The sequence below is a fragment of the Helicoverpa armigera genome, chromosome 15, assembly GCF_030705265.1.
Source record: "Helicoverpa armigera isolate CAAS_96S chromosome 15, ASM3070526v1, whole genome shotgun sequence".
Classification (NCBI taxonomy): Eukaryota; Metazoa; Arthropoda; class Insecta; order Lepidoptera; family Noctuidae; genus Helicoverpa; species Helicoverpa armigera.
Window position 1 is genome coordinate 2,604,888 of NC_087134.1, and position 17,664 is coordinate 2,622,551.

The window sequence follows — 17,664 nt, forward strand, 5'->3', positions numbered from 1 at the left end:
TGTATTTTTCCAAGAGCAATTTCGTTTTAACTAGCGGAATTACTATGTTACCACATTCTCACGAACATTGTAAAAAAATGTGGTTTTGTTTGATAGTAACATTTACGTGTTATTATAAGGATCGTTGTAGAAGGGATTAAGATCGGGATAAAAATATCATATAAGATACACCTACTTAGTGTTTTCAGGGTTTAAGAAAAATGTACTTTCACCACTACATAGTTTCACCCATTTCCCTTAAGAACTATTCCGCATTAAAAATAAATCCTCTTTTGATAAATGATCTATTCAAGAAGTCCAGTAGTTCCTGTGACTATCACGTTCATACAAAAAACTCAGCATCTTTACAATATTAAGTGGTAGAAGTAAGGTCAATTTCCTTTGTCCCACAGGGTATGTGCTACCTTCACGGCGGGCTCGGCGCTCACGGTAAACTCCGTTCCTCAAACTGCCTCATTGACGGACGCTTCGTGCTCAAGATATCCGACTACGGGCTCAACACGCTGTGCACGCCCACAGACCTCATCAAGGATGACACCTATTATTACAGTAATTAGTGCTATTATGCCTATCATCATCTCCAGCTACTCCCGAGCCTTTTCCCAACTATGTTGGGGTCGGCTTCTAGTCTAACCGGGTGCAGCTGTGTACCAGTGTTTTGCAAGGAGCGACTGTTCTATCTGACCTCCTCAACCCAGTTACCCGGCAACCCGATACCCCTTGGTTAGACTGGCGCCAGACTTATCGGCTTATGATTATCCGTAACGACTGCGAAGGATGTTCAGTGACAGCCGAGACCAACAATTTAACGTGCCATCCGAAACACAGTCATTGGTGTCTAAAATATAGGTACTTAGTAAGTACATACAAACTTAGAAAAGTTTCATTGTTACTTGTCTGACCTGGAATCGAACCCACGCCCCCAAGGCCACCACGACTTTCTTCTTCCTATAATGACTCTTTTACTCACTTGCTTTTGTGAAGTAAAATAACAGTTCCCAATTCTATAGTCATCCTCCATTCTAGAGCTACTATGGACGGCGCCGGAGCTGGTGGCGGGCAGCATATACCCTGGTGCCGCAGCCTCTCTCAAGGGTGACGTGTACAGCTTCGGCATTATACTGGAAGAGATCGTCCTCAGAGCTGGACCCTTCCATAATTATACGCCTACCATGTCTAGTAAAGGTTAGTTTTTTGTAGCTTATAATGATGTGTGATGGTATTGTGATATTTGCAATATTTCAGTTTTCCCATCGCAATATTTTTTTTTATTTGGCGAATCAGTATTGTATCAGGTACCAAAAATATTGCTTCAATAGATATGTTTAAAGGGGCTTATAAAAATAAATCATACACATTATCATAATACAGTTTTATATGCTAGATAGGTATTCATATTTGCAAAGGGCATTTTAATTGCAACAATTTTCCCAACATGTAAATAGCCATAAAATGTAAAGCCCTTTTTTCATGAAAATATAAATATAAAACGCTTATAGCGAGGTCCGCTAAACACAATTAGGCTTTTACTCGAGTAAATATTTTGCGGAAGTGTTTAAATATTTTTCAAACAATTTTCCTACTGTGTTAAGTACTTAGGCTGGGAACAGACGAAGCGACATTTCATCGCGGTTGTAGAGAACTGATAAATATTTGCAAATGGAAGTGGCATCCAGAAAGAATAAGATATAACAAAACTTAGAATAATTCAGTCATTATAATTTTATTTACAAAATTCAACTGACATACGAGTATATTTTTTGAAAATCTAACACAATTAATATAGTTACTTTTACTTGTATTGTGTTTGAAAAATAAATATATTAAGTTAATTAATTCCTTATTTTATTCATAATTTTGTATGCCACTACCTTTATTCATATAAGAGGGGCGAGTATCCGCCTCGCCAGCCAGCAATATCCGTTTTTAAATAACTCGAAAAGAAAAAAAAAAGCTAAAAACTTCTTCGAATTGTGAAACTTTTTAATGGAATGTGAAGGCACAACAGTTCTTTTGTAGGTCAGAGTAATGGAAGTATTCTACTATATTTTATAGCATTTTATGATTTTGTTCGGCCGACAGCGGCGAAACAGCGCGAACTCCTCGGATTAAAATTATAATCCATTTTGAAACTTTTTTTATCTGTTAAATGAAGCGAAAAATGTTATAAGCGTCAAGATAATTAAATTCGGTTCTTTTGTTATTTTTATAAATGAGATATTGGATTTTGAGGTTATCCAGCTTCCTTTAAGAAATTGAAATTCCACGAAAGATTGTTTTCTGTTCAGACGAATATAATTTGGAAAGTAATGATGTCACAATGCGTGGGAAGAATGAGTTTGACAATATTGAAGTTAGTGATTAACTTAGTTTATAAATACGAAGTACAAGGAACTCGAAGAACTTCGACATTCAAGTAATCTTAAATTAATATTTTCTATTTTACGAATTACAAGGAACTCGGAGAACTTCGACATTTAAATCTTAAATTAATATTTTCTATTAGTCAGTACTTTGTAGGTACTCATAGGTAATTATTATGTTTATTAATAGGAATCTCATTTAACGTTTCAAATGTTTGTAGATGATTAAACACTTCAATTTCTGTAAACTGCCGATTTTGTCAGTCTTTTTTTAATACCTATTAATTAAAAAATAATTCACTTTATATAAAAAAAGAATAATTAACTTTAACTTTTGTATAGAAGTGTGTCTTCTATTTTGAAAAAATATCCACATGAGTCTTTTTTTTTCAAATTAAATTACGGATATTTTATTTACACATTTTATATTTTGCCAACTTTTTCACATCTACTCTTTTTAGAAATCGTAGGACACGTGTGTGCTCGAGAGTCCCCTCCATTTCGGCCCGTGGTGGGGGTGGGTGAAGTGGGTGCCGCGGCGGGTGGCGGCGGAGGGGCTGCTGTGGAACTCCTGGATCTGGCTGAACGGTGCTGGGCAGAGGCGGCTGATGATAGACCCAGCTTTGATACTATTAATGCTAATTATATCAAGTGAGTATATGTACATAGTTCAGTTGTGATTTCTTAAGGTGGATCTGTGTTAAAAGATTTGTTTACATATTTATGTAGCGTGGTTAGGCTTATAACTATCTTCGAGCCTTTGATTTGTTCTTGACTGTAATCCACTTGTTGTCGGTATTTTGACGAACACAGAGCGATTGCCCCGCTTTTGCTCGCGCAGTGTGTAAAGCGGGGTATCCACTTAGGTTCGCCGTGGTTTGCGAACGCGCCCGCTCCGCAAACCAAACATAATGGATACGTCGTGATCGCGGAGCGCGACTGGAGCACGATCGGAGCACGGCGGAGGGCTCTGGAAGCGGTTTTTTGCGCGAACTCAAAGAGGAGCGCAGTTTGTTCACTGATATTGCAGCTTAAGTGTGAACACTGTACACGTTCACGTTCGCGGAGCACACAGTATTCGCAAACCACGGCGAACCTAAGTGGATACCCGGCTTAAAATGTTTTTTGGCTCGAAAACAGTGGTTTATCGTTTCTTGCTCAGATCCTTAATATTCCCTATGCATTATAGTTAAAAGCTGTTCAAATTGCAAATAACCCTGCCCGTTGATGTGAGGACAAAAACGATATGTAGGTAATGGCGTTCTCTATGTTTTAAATATATGCCTTTTCACTGCGGGTTTCAGAGAAGAATTAGTTAGTGCTTTTTGAATCTACTACTTAAGTGAGTCTCGCGTGTGTCATAAGTTTAGTATCGCATTTTGGTTTGAACATTAAAGTAAATGACGCTCTAATAACTTTCATGGCTATTGTGTTTATATATGCTATAAACTCTTTTATGAGCGTCTGCATTTATAAACAAAGATTTAATGTATGTAAGGCTGAAGAAATATGTACCCCAAAGATTACCAAGCGTTGTGTGTATGATTCATTGGGGGAAGGGTGAAACTTTCCACAATGCATAAGAATTAGGAAGAATTGCAAAGTAATGTATGTATGCATCGCTGTTGCATAGTATGCAACAGCGAAAAAATTATGTACTCTCGGATGTCCTCCAGTACAAAATATAGTCACATAAATCAAAGAGTAAACTACAAACTTCTAGTCGACCGCCAGTTTGTTCGGGCTCATGAATCATATGGAAATGAATTGCAATACGCACATGACAACGATCAGGTATTTGGCCGGTATCAGACCGACTAGAAACTTTGATTGCATTCTCGAGAAAAAAACTTTTTTAAATCTATCTGGCCAACTGCCGCATGCCGTCTGTTTGTTTAGTCTGTAGTATACGGGTACTCTAAAAGTCGATGGAAGGAATGTTCTAGATCTGAACTTGAAGTAGGTTCGTATTTCTAAAGAACTATTGTTTGAGACCAACAAAGACTGACGACTGTTGTTATCAGGGTGACACAATAGACAAAGGAAAAGGTACTTATTAGCAATTTGTATCGAAAAGGTGAAATATATTTGGAAATAGGAATAGTGTAGAACGGGGTAGAACTTTTGTACTATGTATGTGTACATTTCTCTTCGTACTTAACCGACTTAAGTTGTGAAAACAATGAAAAAATTTATTGTTTAAATTATGATAGTCTGAAAATGTGTTCAGTTAAGACCAATTTTCGAAAGGAAATAACGTTTTGTTAAATAATTTTATTGCCTATTTTAATCCCAATTCTGCGACTGTTATTCGCAAACGTTGTAAGGAAATAGAATCAGCAAAAAGTTTTATACATGAGACCTTTTTATGACCGATATTAAAAAGAAAAAGGCATTCTTATTCGAAAACTTCTAAAATCTAATATTTCTTTGTTTATAAAAACCGGGTTCCTAATTTAATTTCCTTATTAAATACTTCTTCGTCCAGGGGCTATTGTGACAACTTGATGGACGATCTCCTGCGTCGCATGGAGCAGTACGCGAACAACTTGGAGTCACTCGTCGAGGAGAAGACTGAACAACTGTCGCTGGAGAAACGGAGGTCTGAGGAGCTGCTGTATCAAGTACTGCCAAGGTCAGTATATGCTGTATAGTAACTAATAAGACAGGTAGCACTAGTTGCATTGATCCAAAAAGAAGGTTCTTTCGAGAAGAACCGACAAGAAACTCCGGATATGTCGTATATCTCGAGTCCGACATATCCCGTATAAAATAAACTCTGTCTTTTATCTTTTTACTACTAAAATTATACTCTATAATTCGATAAAAACGCCATTTCTTCCAATGCTACGTACAGTTTGCTGCTGAGAAACAGAATCTGAGAAGATGCAAATTAATGCATAATTTAAGCAGTTTCAAAGATAAGTCGCTTTACAGAAGCTTTACATAGGTATGAAAAATTGTTATTGTCATATGCATGAATACTAATTTTTCTCCACTTAGGCCTGTAGCCCAACAACTAATGGCTGGCGAGGTAGTCCAGCCCGAGAGCTTCGAGTGCGTCACAGTCTACTTCAGCGACATCGTCGGCTTTACGGAGCTGTGTGCCGCCTCCACGCCCATGCAGGTTGTGGACTTGTTGAACGACCTCTATAGTACCTTCGACAGGATCATTGGCTCCTATGATGTTTATAAGGTGAGTTCTAGTATAGCATCTGTGTGTGTTTCTATAGTCACCATTCTCCTGCCTTTATCCTTTATTTGGGGTCAGCGCAGCATGTGATCTTCTTCCATATACTTTGTATGCCGTCATCTCACTAGTATAGGGCTCGCACAATATGTATCGAAATTGTGTATGACACATTCAGATTAGAAACCTTCCTCAAAGGATTGTATGAGACGAACAAAAAGTCGAAATAGAGAATATATAAATGCAAAGGTAAAGGTGTCTTATCTTTATCCCATATCATGTTTTTGATTACGATAATGTTAGTTATGAGATAAGTTAGGCCGTCAGAAAAAGCTTATTCAGGCAGAAAATAATATGTAAATAATATTATTCAGGCAGAAAATATCAAGCTTTAGGTTAATATTGAAATATCTAACCTTAATTACGTAACGTCTATTTTTATTGAAGGCTTACTCTTCCTAGAAACCTAAGGCGCTTATAATGTTTCCCAAAACCTAATCAAATTTTACCAGACACAGGTTCTATTTGGTAATACTTACTCTGAATTTTTATTTTAACTGTGTTTCAAAAAAAAAACACACACCCAAAATGACAGCAAATTGTTCCCCACGTCCCTTTAAAACTCGCCATTTTGTCGGTCTCCTAAAGGTGGAGACGATAGGAGACGCTTACATGGTGGTGTCTGGTCTCCCGGAGAGGAATGGGGACCTGCACGCTCGGGAGATCTGCCTCATGGCACTGGCTATTGTAGAAGCTGTGAGGGGGTTCGTCGTCAGACACCGGCCTACGCATCGGTTGGAGGTAAAGTTGAGCAGATGTTGGGTATATTTGGAAGACAATTAAATTAAATTGTATCTCATATATAAAACATTTTATATCGTCAATATAAAAAGCCAACGGCGGGTTGACAGTGAGCTTGTAATCTAACAACAGCTGCACCGTGTCGTGCTGTTCGTGTGTGCCGTGACCTTTAGTGTTTTTGGCTTGTCTTAGTAGTTACTTGAACATTTTCATTGGAAGTCAAGGTTTTTAATGATATTTATATTGCTCTTGACACAACTTGAACTTTATATAGGTTCGTATCGGAGTCCACTCGGGCCCCGTCTGCGCAGGAGTGGTGGGAGTCAAGATGCCTCACTACTGTCTATTTGGTGATACCGTCAATACTGCCAGCAGAATGGAGTCTACTGGACAACGTAAGTCATAATATCTGGACTATTTAAATCATAACTTTTTCTATTAAAGTCGTTCTTAATCATATATAACATGATTTGTCTACTACAGATTTTGGCATTAGCCCCATACAAGAAGCTATCTCAAATTCCTATCTATAAAGCAAAACAACAGATTGATAGAATATTGGGTACGGGTCGTTTATCTTTAGTTTTAGTCCTGGTAGATTGCTTATGTATACTCTAAGATTGACCTGACTTTAATTTATTTTTTCGGTTCTGGTTTTATATTTAAAAATAATTATCAATTCATTCCGTGTCATATACCACTGTCCTACATAATCTAGTGCAAGGCTAAATAACTGATTATTCCCAGTAAATACGTTTGTTTACCAACAAGAACCGGTAAAATAATTCCAAGCTTGTCCACAAATTATTTATTTACGTGACATAGATAAGAAATAGCGACGAAAACAAGATCTACGTGGACGGATAGGAGAGATTTATGAAGGGACAAGTATTTTCACCAGATTCGTTAATTACAAAGTTGATGAGAAAGTTGCTGCTGTAATATCATAAAACTCGGTCAAATAATTCAGTTTTATTTCCTTGAGTTTTATTGCGGTGTAAATGTAACATGTTTTTTTGTTGTCAGTAAATTGGTTCCAAGAACCCTGAAACTGGTCTGATTAAAAACCCCAGCGGCTGGTGTACAACTACTGGTCCTTTGAAATATCTTTTGATTAAATAACCTATTGGTCATCATCAAGCTGCCCTCTCACGTCCGGTAATTGGTGACCGATTTTTTGTAGGAGAAAAATAGAACACGCTGGTTGAACGCACACCTCCTAAAAAATCCCAAAACGTCGCGCGATTATTTGTCCTACAAAAGTCTGACATGAGCGGGCAGTCTTAGGTTTTCAAATCCAAGGGTCAGGTATTTTCTTAATGCAACAGCTAATTCTTCCCACATTTCACAGCTCTCCGGATTCACCTAAGCGAAAACACCAGAGCATTACTAGAACAATGGGGCACATTCGTGGTCGAGCGCCGAGGTGAAGTGGAACTCAAAGGCCGAGGGAGGATGCTGACCCACTGGCTCCTCCACTGCTCAGACCCTGAAGCCAGGGCACCTACACAAGGGTTACAACCACCTCCTCAGTATCCTATCCTATTTCCCGCTTTACCACAGCCGGCACTCTCCCTACAGGTTCCTTATTTAGTGGTTGAGCCTCCTACTTTAGCTGCTTGAAGATCAAGTCTTGAGGATTGGATTCTGATGGCCTACATGGAAGAGCATGAACGATGTGGAAGAGTATCTACTTCTGAACCGGTTTTTGCATTCCAATGTACTCCCGAGAAGATCTTTCGGGAAACGTCGGGTCTGCGAAAAAGTTTTCCGATAGTTTCAAAATTCGACCTGTTCTAAAAGTCTGTAGAATTGAACTAATTTGTCGATTGTAAAGACTCGTGAGGGGTTTTGGCCTTTCAGATACATGATCATTATCATATGTTACCAGGTTATGGGCTTCCTAACTTAAGGTTCTAGTCATAATTTACTTAGTTGTGTATGGTTAAAGTTCTGATATATGTATTATATGTTCCTAGATGTTGGTATCATTGTTTGTATTGGATATTTGCCAACAGTTCTTAAAATATTATTATTTGAGAGTATTGTAACTACAATTTAGTACCATCTAAAAGTAATTGAAATACGCATAAAGTAACATATGTTGATTAAACCTGCCTAAATCTCTGAAATTGCAATAAAGCAATCCAACCGTTAGACGTGAGCCTAAAAAACAATATGTATGACAAATGTCCAACAATTTATATGAAACAGACCTCCATAAAACATAAAATATGAGGGGTAAACTAAAAATAACGGCTGTGTTGCTCAAATGCAAATTTTACGAACGCTTTATCCATCTTCCACTAGTTAATGACTTGACAGTGATATAACATTTACATTTTACAAGCTGGGACATCACAATGGGTATTTAACGAGAACATTTGCATCTCGAGAACACGAACAACATTTGTTACGTATAGATGCATCTCTATTGCATTTTGCCGTCGCTTGGGACGAAAGTTAGACCTTTATGATACGACAAGTTTGTGTGTACTCGAATTAATGCATGGAGCGTCAATTTTGAATAGTTCCATTGTCTGGGTTTAGATTTTAATTTGGTTTCGTGGACTGACTTTGTGAGTGATTATGAAAAATAATAAGCATGGAGTAAAATTAATCAAAGTTTAATCTGATGAAAAGTTTATTTGTAAAGTTATTTTATTTGTTAGTTGCAAAATTGTATTCCTTTCTTATTCCTTGGTGTAATTTAAAACCCTGTGGCAAGTTCATTGTACATTGCTTACTTTAAGTACATTATAGGTTTACATACTAAACTTATAATAGGTACGTATAACATCTAGTCATTAAATTAGGTAAGCCATATAAACACTCATAAATATCCAACATAGATACATATATACATACAGAATATAGATACACACAAAAACACGTTGTACTACCAGAAAAACAGAGAAAATGTCTTAATAATCCCATCTGTTGTAACGCCCGGTAATTTAGGTGTAATTTACTTCGCTCCTGTTTCAGTGGGGAACATTTACCATGGTGGGTTGAACACCTTATGGGAACGTAGCTTGAGAAATGAAGGCATATGTCATGCTGAAATTCTCGGCTGTTGAAATTATTTTTGTAATATGTGAACAGTATGGTTTTATTGTTGTAATTTTTTATTTATTTTGTGTGTTATGTAAGTATTGTTTGAGCACATATGGTCACCTATTAAAATATCTTTATAATAAATGAAATGTATTTTTAAGATGTACTACTTATCTGCATATAAACATACTTAATGATGTGTGTTTATTTAATAAAACAAATATTATTTATCCAATAATTTTCCTCCATAATAAAATACGAGAATATTATAGTCATATATCTGTACCTACTAAAAATAGTGTATGTATGTATGTATAAACTTTTTGTAAGCAGATGTAACCCCTATCCTCCCCATCATTCACATGTAATAATCATAAATATCAGTTATTTACAGCAAAGTTTTCCCGGCCTACTTGTTTAATGTATTTGATTTATGTGTATTAATATTTGTTCATTTACAACAACATAAATTGATGTAGGAGTATGCAGCTTTAAATATCTTCATAATATGTGTATGGTAACAGTTATGTATATTTAGTCTCCAAACTTAGGTAAGAGGAGATTATTTTTAAATATGTGTACATATAAAAGTAGGAACAATTTAGTTGTCATATGTTTTGTAAAGCTAAGTATAATGTTAAATATTTATATTATTGCTTTACGTGTTAATTTGATAATGCCTAAATTCCTTTCAAATAGATTAATATTATCATATTTAAAAAATATGTAAGTACACATTTGTAGAGTTTAAGTGAAAATTTGTATGTATCATTGTTACCATATGTTTTAGACTCATAAAATTGAACAAAACTTCATTAATCTAGATTGTCAAGTGATCAATGGCTGCTTGCGGCTGATCCAGTATTTTTGGGAGAAAATTAATTAATAAATCGGCCGATAAGGATGGTCAGAAATTAGGCCATAAATATCAATGATCTAGTAATAAACCTTCAGGATTTAGAAACTGGGCAAAATTAAGTGCCAAATAGCCTAATCATCTGTAGTGAACTATTGTAGCATTCCACATTTTATATTGTCTATCGTTGTCACTAAATGTCTATTTTTATATGAATGTTAAAGATATTAAATAGATGCTTTTATTTATTTTATGTCAATTAACTGTGAAAGAATGACAATTATTTTCTATGTTTGGTGATAAAATAAAAGATGAAAAGTTTTTTTGGTGTTTTATTTTCTATTCTATTACACTCACCCTTGTCTAATAACTTAAGTCTTAACGACCATGTTTGGTCTAAACACAATAAATTAGACAAACTACTACACAAACAATTTATAGGAGGCAAGATGTAACTTACACTAAGATTCTAGAAGCTGTAATGATTACACGAACAGGAGAGTGCTAATTTTTTAAAGCCAAGCAACAAATGCTTTATTACTTAATCTAGGTAGCTTTCTCATATTCTATCTTTTAATAAGTCGAATTTAGATACAGTGTTTTCATGTGTGCAGCACTAACAACCATACATACAAACATTGTAAGAATAACACGTTGAATAAGTATACAGAAAATCGAGTGCGAAAAATTTGAATTTTATAGTAGGATATATCTGATGACCTATTCCTGACAATCAATAACAAACTCGCTCTCACGGTCCAACTCCACCAGCTGACTCTTCTTAACCACCGTATACTCTGAGGTCTTCTTCCTCACGATCTCTAACAACAGTATGACCAGTGATATCAGACACCCGAAACCAAGGCACAGGAAACAACTCAGCGTCTGGTGACGAGTCAACGGCGACGGATCCGAAGTAATCGTCGTGACGTAACTGGTCTTCAAAACTGCGTCCTTCTCTAACAAACCGCTTTCGATCATTCTAGGCAACCATGTAGTAAGAGGCCTCACAAACGGTGAGTACATCTTCATCCAAACAACTAAAGGCACGGTTAATATAGAATCTGGTAGAACATGACCACATTCGTTCTCTTTCTTACCTTGAGCCAAGCAATACGCGTAAGCATACTCCAAAGAGGCAGCTAATACAAACTTCTTCTTACCATCTATTAGATCACGAAACACTTCTTCGAATTTCACTTCAGGGATTATTTCAAAACCATCCCTGATTAGAGGATCGAATTCGAAATGAGAATAAATACCAGCGCGACCTCCAAAGTTGTAACCGTTGTCGACAGTTTCCTTCAAGTTCGCGAAGTTACCAGTAAGAGTGTCCGTCTTCAAGGCTCCAATCAGGACGCTTTGATACGCATTCCTGACGACAAAGGTGAACCACAACCACAGTCCCACGATGTAGAAATCCCTGAAGCGCCTCGGAGCTACTCTAATCGTCTGACCTAACAATGCTCCCCATACTCTAAAAGCAGCGCCCTGAACCTTGTCAAAGTTTTTGAAATAACGATGACAAAAATACTTAATACGTTTGAGTTTTAATACAAAAGGAAGAGATATTACTAAAAATGTCACGACTAATAGTATCAGCCACAGGTATCCGTTTAAAGGTGAAAGGAGTCGCCACCATACGGGACCAGGAGCTACTGGGGGTGCCAGCCATGCTATCCGAATTCTGAAGTAAGGCATCGAATAATCTAGAAGGCCTAATCTATCTACACCTAAGGGGATAGTGCAAGTAGAAATATTAGCAAAACCTGAAATAACATCGTTCAAAGAATCAGACCAGTTCTTGGCTCGATCAGAATCGATACTAATGTAGTCTCTCGCAGACACAATGGGAGTAAAATTCATGATATCTCTAAGAAGCCTTACAATAGCCTTCTTAATCGTTTGTAATGGTATCTTCCGTTCAGTCGCTTGATCATAAATCTTATTCGTCGATATGTATAGAGGACATTCGTGCATATTAGTCATCTTGTCAGGATACATGTCACTATAGGACATGTTTCGGCTCCAATAGCCGATTAGAACAGGTTCGGTATTTTGGCAGTTCAAGTGATTCTTGTAAGGGTAGTAGGTGTATAACGCAATCCTGCCTTGCTTGTCTTTTGTAACAACAACTACGTCGGTGACGTAATAACTCCATAAAATGCCGTTTATGTGGTCAAGTTTCCTCCGGTTTGAATTTATTACTATTAGAAGTTTGACTCTACCATTCAAAAGATTCCTTCCTCGAAGATCTGGCTTCAGCATGCTCAAAAGTCTGATAAAAGACTGGTAATTGTCAACGATGATGACGACTTGCTTTGCTGGTTCAACTCCTCGACTTTCAATCATAACAGTTCCTTTATAGGCTTTCAGGAAATCAGTTACCAGCTTGTCATTTACATCTCTGTACAAAATAACAGCTGACAGGCGATAATTAAAATTATGATTTGCGACTTCGACAGCACATTGGGTTATATCATTAAGCGCAGAGCACGAGAAAATTTTGAGAAAAAATATTGCAAAGTAAAGAGTTTTTGAAAAATCGACGAACATGTTTGAAAACTGCTGGTTTTAGCGACGAATTGTCTAAATGTGGTCCCTTTTTTGACGGTTGTGAAGCTAATGGTCCGCGAATGTGTTTGACGATCAGTGATAAATCATTCTTTGTTTTAAATGCTGCGTTAGCGTTGGGTGCAGACATTTTCTTTTGATTGATGCAAATAGTTAATGCAGTTAGGTGCTAGGTTCTAAAAATAAAAGGATTTTGAAATCGCGATAAATCACAGCTAAATTGGCGATCCATCATTTAATGGATAGATGAATGAGGTAAAAATAGAGTTTTTGCTGTGACTGTTACTAATGGCAAAAGAGATTGAATAGAGTTTTTATAGGATATTTTTTTTATTGATACGTAAAAATCTGCTTTTTGCGCGTGATATTTATTTTGTATGTAAGTGCCTAAGTAGGCAATAGCCGGAGAAAAAGATATTTATAATTTTTTTAAGAGTAAAATTGCCTGACACCAAGTCATATTGTTGTTCAGTCTTGTGCTGGAGTAGTAAGTATGAATTATAAAGTTTTTAGGCATTATGTTAAAATTAATGTTTTGAGTTCTGCTGGTATCCATTTGAGACAGTTACTTTAAACCGATTTATTAAACAAATAGGAGTATTTCAATAGTTATTTATTATCATAGGTAGGTACGTCTGGCGCGTGGTGGTCGCAAATGTAACTTTCTGCATGACTGCGCGCTTGCGCCCCTCTCCGTTGCCATAGCGACGAACATAACAACATAATTGTAAACAAAACAGCATCGCCAAATAGTGTTTATCCCATTTAACCATATCACCATTACTAACAATCTAAGATCAAGTTACAAACCCTTCATACATGACGTCATTGATATATGAAGTCGGATCAACGACCTATGTTTTATTTTAATAGGCCCATTTGTTATTTTGATAGTGTTATTATTATAGCTATTTTGGCATATCTTTCGTTCCAAAAATAGTTAACAGTTAATCTTGTAATTTTCCAAGAAATGAAAGTATTATATACCCAGTTTTTTTGTTTTTATTTGGCTATAGTTACAATAGTGTGTGCAAAGGAGGTAGAATTACCTGGTTCTTGTCAAAAAGGACAGTATTATGAGCCCAGTGCTCTCAGCTGTGTGACCTGTCCTGCTAACGCGTCTATGGTCACATCTGCAGATGGTGAGTGAGATTTAAGTATAGTTATCGGCACGGATAATGAGCTCTCGGCGGAAGAGTGGAGATCGCTTTACGGAACGTATACTTATGGCAATAAACCAATAAATCATTTAGGTGAAGGTGAAGGTCAGGGCTCAATATCCTTGCCGATGATTATATCCGAGTTAATGGTTTCAAAGACAATTTTTTGATGGCATACCTTCGAAGTTATATGGCCTTTTTATGTTTAGCTTTTGAGCAAGCGTACTACACATTTAGGAAGAACTGTGCAATAGCTACTCAGCTAAATGTACCTACTTGGGTTAGATGAGAAATTACCAATTGATTGTTTTTTGTTTGTTAAGCTGAATCGATTATAATCGATTCCAGTAGGTACAGTAGTTACAATAATTATCAGACCCTGTTGACAGCAAAATGCTAATTGTATCCTGGTGCAAAATTCCCTCGGGACGCTGATATTTTTGCAGAAACTATAGTTCTCAATACGTAATTTGAGAGTTATGTTTCAATGAATTATTTCCAGGTTTCGGTTGCTCCTGCGCAGAACACAGTGTACCAGCAGGTATAGATCGTTGCAGACCCTGTAATGCTACTGAAGTGGTGTCTTCAGACGGCACTGCTTGTGTGCCACGAAAGTGCCAAAATGTATCTGGCAGGATAGCTTGTAGGAAGTGCCCTAATGATTATGTGACTGGTAAGTTTACCAAGGAAATACAGGGTTATATTACAGGGAACTTACTGTTAAATTAAATGCGGTCTTAATGTTTCATTTAAAATTTGAAACGGCTGGTAGATATGTTATGTACTCCGTTTAACATAGGGGTGTAAATATGTATCAGTATCAACTTCAAAATAACAAGTTATACAGACCTCACTAGTTTACATTTGGACCTCATTTCTTTAGGCTATATATTTTGCAGATTAATGCCTAATACTAAACACCCTTATTTAAACAAAATCACCACATCTCACACTAGCTTTTTTACACAGTGACCCAAAACATCGACGGCTCTCCACTCAAAGAGGTGCAATGCGTGAAATGCGCGCGCGGCTACAAAGCTCAGAACAATGTGTGCGTGCGATGCGCGTCGTGCGCATGCGCGAAACATCAGATCATCGTCAGAGGCATTTGTGTGCCGAAGAGCTATGTGAACTCCAGGCCTAAGTATGAAGAGGGCAGTTTACATCCACTGGCGCTGCTGGATGTTGTTAAACATGAGTATTTGTGTACGGTAAGAGGCCTTCATACCTGCAGACTAAACGGCTATCGATTCGTCGAGAATTTTTTAAGTGGCCCGATACCTACTTGATCGTTGTAATTTACGTATACAATTCCATGCCGATTAAGAGCGATCATTCGATCACTCGTTCAAAAACCTATTTGATTTTTTTATGAATCTGCCTACTAAAGACAGCGAATTAACTTAAATGTACTACAATATCTTTGAAGCAATTGTTATACTGTAAATTGCAGTTTATCGATGTTCACAGCAAAACGACATTCGGGCCTGTCGGACCCTGGCCAATGAATGCGTGAAGAATTTCTACTCAACAGACCCAGCCGGACCTTGCAGACTATGGATACAGTCTAACTTGCCTACGCCTAAAGGTAACTGGCCTCATCATCATCATTATGTCCTATATTAGATCATCGCCTGGCCGGACGGTCCGTGGATGGGCGAACCTCTTTTATTTGAAAGGCACGTTAAAGTGATCCCAGTCTTACGAGAATGTATCAAGTTGCCTGGAGTATACTCATTTACCATTTTCAGTAAGAAGAGATTTAAGAGATTTTAGTAAGAAAAGACTTCCATTACCCGGAAACGTACAATTCTAATTAGCAAGTCCTTTTTTCTAAGTCCTTATAAAATGTAAGAAAACTCCAAGAAGCTTGTGTTTAATTTATTATGGCATAATTAAGAGACCACATTGCCGACCGCAGGAATTATGATAATTAGGGAGATTTTCTAGAACTTATTAAACGTGGAATGAGAAAGTTATGTACGCAATTAGCTAAATTAAAATAACTTATAAGCAGTAACTTATTGAGATAAGTAGGTATATTTATTTACTTTCTCATATTAACCGCAAGAAAATTTGCGGTTTTTAATGTAAGTGGTATTTAAATACTTAGGTATATGTAGAGCTAACAGCATCTAATTTAACCTGAGTAAAATAGCCTGAATCTGTAGTTTCATAGCGGGATCTGTTTTAAAATAATTACACAATATTTTTCCAGGTTTACCACGACTTATAGTAGAATCAACGTTGGAGGACAAAAACCCAGGAGAGGTCTACTTAATACGCAAGCAGGTAGGTAAAAAAGCAATACCTTGATTAGCTTTTTTATGATAACTTCCCTCTGGATCATTATATCAGTGAAAATTGCATGAAAATCCGTGAAGTATTTTGTAATATTTTAATGTGGTGTTTGCCAAACCTAAATCTAGACCCTAAACAAAGTAGAAATATACATAATAGGTAGGTACATTTTTCTAAATTCTTTTATATAGTAGTGAAATTATTCAATTTCTTTTCAGCAGGACTTTTTATTAATAGCGACAGCTAAGTTTTCATCTGATGGAGGATTTAAGTTTATCAAAGAGTCGGATCAACGCCTTCAGTGTCGTCTGCCCGTTCAAGTTAGAATCGGACGAGATTTCGCGTAAGTCCTTCTTGTATTAAAAGTTATTAAAGTTAAGACTGAATTTAAAGTTAAATATGTTCATTGTACTTTAATCCATAGAAAAACTTGGTCGCGTACGTTGTCTTGGCTGGCATATATAAATGTACATATCTGTTATATACTAAGTGGACTAAATTACACGTAGATATACATAGACACATGTACCTAAGCATGTACCTATATATAAATTATAGGGTTGGTAAAAAAGGTTGACCTTTCAATACAAGAAGAAAAATATATAAATCTTTATATCTGATCACTTTTCCTTGAAAAATATATTTTATTTTTAAGATAGGTTTTATAAACTCGCCCAAAATATTTTTGAAGTTATCTATCACTTCTCAGATATTTTAGACGTTCTTCGAAATTGAGATTACGAAAACAAAGTTTATATTTTCGTACCCCTTGTGATAAAGTAACCGCATATTTTAAATATTGATCTAAAATATTCCTGTGTTATGAAAGTAGCTTCAGGCTAGAATAAAATGAAATGAATATCACTTTTCCCTGCATGCAGTTGATAACCGCAAGCTTGTAGCATCGCTATACTCCAATACCTATTTTCCAAATGAACAGACAGATGCACTTGTTAGTATTGTTAGTATTATCAATAATCTGTGGTATTATATCGTTGTTTTACATACAACTTTGGAACCAAAAGATTTAATTAAATGCGATTTCTCTTTACATTAGTTACAAATAAGCAAACACTTTCTTTATATTTAGGTATGTAAAGTTGCAAATACAATTATGGCTTTCACTGTACTTAGTTCTGAAGGAAATCGCGTTTCATAAGTTAAGGCTAAAAGCTACTTATTTATTTACTTTGTATTTAGGGAAACTGTTTAGGAAAGTGTGTTCAGTAACTTTAGTTCGGTGTAAGTAGCTCCAATCCGTGTTTAGAAAAATTAATTCGTGAGGTATGATTGAGGTTGAGGATGATTTATATAACTTTTGTGTTGTGAGTTTACCTTTACTTAACTATGATCTAAAATCTG

General features: G+C 36.4%; 3 protein-coding genes across 3 annotated transcripts in view; 2 read left to right on the forward strand and 1 right to left on the reverse strand.

Annotated features, from left to right (window-relative positions):
- The window catches only part of LOC110371198 (atrial natriuretic peptide receptor 2), a 44,951-nt gene extending 36,883 nt beyond the window's left edge, over positions 1-8,068 (forward strand). Inside the window, exons 14-21 of the mRNA XM_064038246.1 lie at positions 393-549; positions 1,027-1,185; positions 2,825-3,014; positions 4,852-4,998; positions 5,367-5,559; positions 6,202-6,354; positions 6,629-6,749; positions 7,706-8,068. Coding sequence (XP_063894316.1) covers positions 393-549; positions 1,027-1,185; positions 2,825-3,014; positions 4,852-4,998; positions 5,367-5,559; positions 6,202-6,354; positions 6,629-6,749; positions 7,706-7,977 — 1,392 coding nt within the window. The 3' untranslated portion in view covers positions 7,978-8,068. The remainder of the gene's footprint in view (positions 1-392; positions 550-1,026; positions 1,186-2,824; positions 3,015-4,851; positions 4,999-5,366; positions 5,560-6,201; positions 6,355-6,628; positions 6,750-7,705) is intronic.
- Positions 8,069-10,987: 2,919 nt separating this feature from the next.
- LOC110371200 (uncharacterized) lies at positions 10,988-12,823 on the reverse strand. The gene has a single exon (XM_021327328.3). It carries the CDS (start codon positions 12,821-12,823, stop codon positions 10,988-10,990), a length of 1,836 nt encoding a protein of 611 aa, XP_021183003.3.
- Positions 12,824-13,964: 1,141 nt separating this feature from the next.
- On the forward strand, positions 13,965-16,649 carry LOC135117865 (uncharacterized). The gene is made up of 6 exons (XM_064038247.1): positions 13,965-13,983; positions 14,504-14,674; positions 14,971-15,212; positions 15,472-15,589; positions 16,220-16,293; positions 16,521-16,649. The coding sequence occupies exons 1-6, from the start codon at positions 13,965-13,967 to the stop codon at positions 16,647-16,649; spliced, it is 753 nt and encodes a 250-aa protein (XP_063894317.1).
- The last annotated feature ends 1,015 nt before the right edge of the window (positions 16,650-17,664 follow it).